At 40.7% G+C, this 5,198-nt stretch overlaps 1 protein-coding gene across 1 annotated transcript in view; it reads right to left on the reverse strand.

Annotated features, from left to right (window-relative positions):
- PIBF1 (progesterone immunomodulatory binding factor 1) overlaps nucleotides 1-5,035 on the reverse strand; it is a 180,699-nt gene extending 175,664 nt beyond the window's left edge. Inside the window, exons 1-2 of the mRNA XM_019738176.3 lie at nucleotides 4,804-5,035; nucleotides 2,898-3,195 (exon numbers count right to left, since the gene is read on the reverse strand). Of these exons, the coding sequence (XP_019593735.2) occupies nucleotides 2,898-3,149 (252 nt within the window). The 5' untranslated portion in view covers nucleotides 3,150-3,195; nucleotides 4,804-5,035. The remainder of the gene's footprint in view (nucleotides 1-2,897; nucleotides 3,196-4,803) is intronic.
- Between the last annotated feature and the right edge of the window lie 163 nt (nucleotides 5,036-5,198).

Genomic DNA, 5,198 nt, shown 5'->3' on the forward strand with positions numbered 1-5,198 from the left:
CAAAACACGAAATGGTCCGTCTTACAATCGAGGTGCCTTGGAACCAATGAATTATGGAAGACTAATTCTTCTAACATAATAATATTTCTTCCTATATTTGTCAGAGAACATCTTACCTCCAAGGGGTCTCAAACAAAGCAGTACAACCCTAGTGCTCACACCATAGACAAAAAAACACGAGAACATAGAGTAGGGCAGCTATTCTGGAGAGCAATTTGGCAGTACACTTAGTTAAATTAAGTATATACACCCTATGAGACAGTTTTCCTCCTGAGTATGTATGTTAGAGAAATGTCTGCAGAAGGCCAGTGCTACATGTGTGGCAAGAAGTTGGAGCAATCGTGGAGCCGATCACTGTGGAAATGGATGTATAGATTGGTAGATGCATACGAAGGATTACGTAGAAGTTGGAAGCAAAGCAGTAGATATACACAGGGTAATACGAATGATTTTAAAACCAGCGCTGAGTAGAAAAGGAAAACAACTATAAAAGAGATGAAATCTAGAACAAAACATGCAATCTACATTCATGTAAAGGAAAAAATAAGATACTCACTTCCAAAAATAAGTGTTAAAAAAAGGTTAAAAAATAAAATACCTGCACAGAGAGGAGGACTGGAAATGAGCTATGGGATTAAAAGGAATAAATATACAAAATAAAGTAACCTTGCAAGGACCGACGATGATTATGTGTCATAAACTCGGGAATACGAGTAATTCAGTCTTCTACATTTGCAGTCCAAGTAGAGAACAACAAAAAGAACTGTACTAAGCACCACAAGTACAAAAGTAATAGCATAGTACTGAATTAGGGCAACCACTACTGTTATTTATCACATACCAGGCATCTAAGAGCTCATGTGTGTAATTTAATCCTCCCAACAACTTATTTCTATGAAGTAAATACTATTATTCTTATTTCACAGGAAATGAGGGAATAAAAAAGTTAAGGAATTTGCCCAAGGTAACTAGTAGGGCTGAAATTCAAACCCAAACTGTGTGTATCTAGAACTGTAGCTCTGATCTATTACACCAGAGAGCCTCTTATTTAACATAAAGCTTATACTTTAAAAAGGAGAGAAGCCATTTATGTACAACCCAGCACAATGAAAGCTGGAAACAAATAATAAAAAAGTGGCCAAACATAGCCTGGATGTGGCACTTGATAAAATAGTTTTGACTGACTGGGTGGCTTAATGAATGGGGGACTATCTCAACGTCTTCAATGAGTTTAGCATTAAAGGAGATTCTGTGGCAGAGACGTATAGGCCAGCAGCACTGTGGGGAGTCCATGTGAGGAGTGAAAGAATTACAAGGAAAGGAATAGCGATGGGAAACCACTGGATTTACTCCATAAAATACCAAGGAACCTAGTGTGGGGAGGCGACTGTGTAGAGAGCCTAATGGAAGTGTTAGGAGATTCTCTTGGGTAGAATATGGGCTTTATTTAATTACACTTGATTTGAATCCTACGTGGTTCCATCACTTCCATCTGAATAGTCTCCACATGCTATTAACCACTTGTGGCTCTGTTTCATCACGAGTAAAATGGGGTTCATTCCCTCATTTAAGAAATAGCTGAGCACTTACTATGTGCCAGGAACTGTTCTAAGTACTGGAGATACAACAGTGAATACAGAAAAGTCCCTGGTCTGCATGGACATCACACCTACTAAGAGAGACAAATACCAAAGCAACAGAGTCAGGCAGTCTTATGAACATACGTAAGGCACAGAAAATAAAGGAGGTGAAAAAAAATGAGGAGATCACTTTAGTTGATAACAGCAACAATCACTAACACTGTGTGCTTACTAAATATTGGGCACTACTCTAACTTATTCTTTTGATTCATTTAATATCATTGGTCACGTAAGACCCCCCCCCCCCCCCCCCAAAACACCTGTATCTCAGAGAGTTATGAGGCTTAAATGAGAGAACATGTGGAAAGCTCCTGGAACAGTGACTGGCACAAGATAAGCATTCAATAAGTGTTAGTTATTAATATTAAAATAAAATTGCCTAAACGATTTCTTTACTTCATCAAGACTTTGGGGTTTAGGAGGCTATTTTCCTAGAGACATAGGCAAGATATTGAAGTACATTAGTGTGCACAGTGAAGGACTAAAATTGTATACTGACTTGGCAAGAGAAGGTGTACTGAAACAACAAAATGGGATGACGGGATAGGAAGATGTGGGATGAAGAGCAAAGGTGGAGGTTCTGCTATTGGAAAGAAAAGATTTTCTCAAGTTAGAGATAGTAAGAGTTAAGAAGTATCTCTTTTCTTTCTGAAATCACTATAAATTTCTTGGAGCTAGTGACAACTTTACCAGGTCTTACATAACATACACTGTAATGGTAAATAACCACAAAGCAGAAAAACAAGGAGTAGGAAATCCCTTCTTAGTTGACAAACTTATTAAAGATTATGGTAACAGAATTTATACTTGGTACTATGACACAGTAATATCAAATTGAAAGACAAATATAATCACTATCAAATAGAGATTCCAATGAAACCAAATCTCCAAGGCAGAGGACTATACAGACTCAATAATATAATTAAATTATGATCTTGAGTCTCCCAACCAAACTAGTCACATCAGGGTTAGTTCTCAAAGAAACAGAAAACAACTTGGCTAGGAAAAAACACCTAATATACCTCACGCATGATAGATTTAAAAAATTAAACCTACAGAAGCACCCCTTCTTTCAGTACTTTTTGATACAGAGAAATATTATTCACAGCCCCTTCTAAAAGCGGTCATCTTGAAGTGATGATAAATGTATCACTTCAAGTTCAAATTACATATATAAAAACAAAAGTGCAATTCTTATTTATCTGCATCTTGAAGACAATAAAGCATATAGGTAACAAAATTTGCAACTGCTCTTACCTTTGTAAGGTATTCTACTTTCAAATTGTCAATCATCATATTTTTCTGGGATAGCTCTATTTTCAGTAACTGAATATTATGAAGTAATTCTTTCCGTTCAATTAGCTGCCTGGTGATTTTGATTTTACCATCTCGTTCTTCTGATGAGGAAATGTCATCTGTAGGAACTGTTGTTTCTAAACTAATATCTTCAGATTCTAGAGAGCTAGAGACATTTATTGTTTTTGATGCCGAGGCAATTTTTCGAGACATTATATTATTATGGTTCAGTTTTCTTCTCCAATTCTATTTCAATTTTCTGTAGGTTAAAAAAAAATTAATTTAAATGCACTCAAATATTCTCTGTGGAAAACAAAGTATATTAAAGAGATGCTGAGGATTCCCTAAGTAATTTTTGGGCAATTTGGAGGACCCCAAATCTAGGACAGATTAGAAAATTACTGCTCAGATCAAACATATTAAATCAAACTCATTAAATCCTACTCAATGAACTCAAGCTCTTGGATGAATTAAGAAACCCAGTTCCTGTAGGCAGGAATCTTACCGTGTTTCCCCGAAAATGAGACCTAACCGGAAAATAAGCCCTAGCATGATTTTACAGGATGACATATGTCATGCGGGGTCTCTGGTCCCGTTCCCTGCCTAAGAACGCAGGATATGGTGAGGCCAAAAAGGAACACCCACAGAGCCACAGATAGGGGAATCATACCACCATATTCTTGCTGGCGGCCGAGTTGGAGACACAGGAAGCAGGAGCTGCACAATCCACAACCTACTGACCGCTTCTCTGCCAACCAACCCAACTCCCTAGCTAGCCATGGCAATTATATTAGTGGCTAATGGCTAACTGGTTACAGCTGACGGCCACCCAGCCACAGCGATGGCCATCTACTACCCAAGCCAGCACCTTTCCACGTGAGCCCGAGAGCCTGGAAACTGCTCTCTCTGGGACTCTGTTCCCCTGAACATAAGCCCTAGTGTGTCTTTTGGAGCACAAATTAATACAAGACCCAGTCTTATTTTTAGGGAAACACGGTAGTTGGAGGAAACAAAGTAATGTACGAGATAAAGGATAAAGCTCTAAATCACTGGTACCCAGGAATGCTCCTAATACAAGCTGTACATGTTCAAGATTAGAAAAACTCCTTCTGAGTTGGTCAGGGGAAGGTTATACAGAGATAGAACTTAGAATCTTGAAGGATTTGGAGAGGAATAGTAAAAAGGGAAAGATGTGCAAGTGTTAAGGTTGGTACTGAGGTGGCAAAAGTATAAAACAGCAGCAGAAGACAGTGGTTGTCAGGCTGGGGCCAAGGCTTTGTGTATCAGAGTAGGGACTCCCCTCAACTCCAAACAGACACACATACAACCTTAATAATCAAGACTGGAGGGCCTTGTAAGTCAACACCTGTTCGAAATGTATTCTACAGGCGATGAGGCATCACTGAAGATTTTTTTAAAAAGGTAACCAGTGACATACAAACATGTTTTATAGGTTTGCAGATAGCAGAATGAAACAAGAGTAGAAGAGAAAAAAATCAAGAGTTCTACGTCAAACCACTTCTCCTTTCACAAGAATTCTAGCAACTCCTGTGTTTTAATAGTACACGCTAGAACAATGCTTTGCGGTATTGCATGTATCAGTTTTTCCAAACGAAACGATGCGTGTGGAGGGGAAACGTAAGAACTTTAGTTGGATCGGCTTCCCTCCTTCTTAAAAGAGAAAAGGGAAGGGGAAGGGGAAATCAAAGACACGCAACATCAGCTGGATTACAAAGGGTCTGGGACTGGGGCTGCCTACACACGCGAGGTGAAGAATGAAAACCCACACTTGGCAGCGTGGGAGAATTGCTTGCCCCACGCGGGATAGGAAGGGATAGCGGAAAGCGACCTCGAAAGCTTCAATTACCCCACGTCGAAGGCTGGGCGAGCCGCCACTGCCACCACTTCTGCCACTTGAAGGAGCGGAAGGCGTCTTCAGACAGCAGCTCAGGTTGCAGCCCGTCACAAAAAAAAAATCTCAGGCCGGGGACCGTTAGGACCCGTAACCAGGACAACAATTACTCCCAAAGAAGGACGGTGGAAACAGCAGCGTATAGACGCCCACGGCGCCGGAACTCAGCCCACATCCGACCCGGCGCGGGAAGCAATGCATCTTGGGAGCTGGAGTCCAGAGACGGGCCCCGCTCACTTCTTGGGCGGAAATGACTCCGGGCTCCGCCCATCCGCCCCGAGCTCCTAGCTTTCGCCCAATCCTCGCAGCCCTCAGAGAGCCAACCAATGTCAGTGGCGACATTTTCCCGC

The sequence above is a fragment of the Rhinolophus sinicus genome, chromosome 16, assembly GCF_057876585.1.
Source record: "Rhinolophus sinicus isolate RSI-liver-muscle chromosome 16, RSI-T2T, whole genome shotgun sequence".
Lineage (NCBI taxonomy): Eukaryota > Metazoa > Chordata > Mammalia > Chiroptera > Rhinolophidae > Rhinolophus > Rhinolophus sinicus.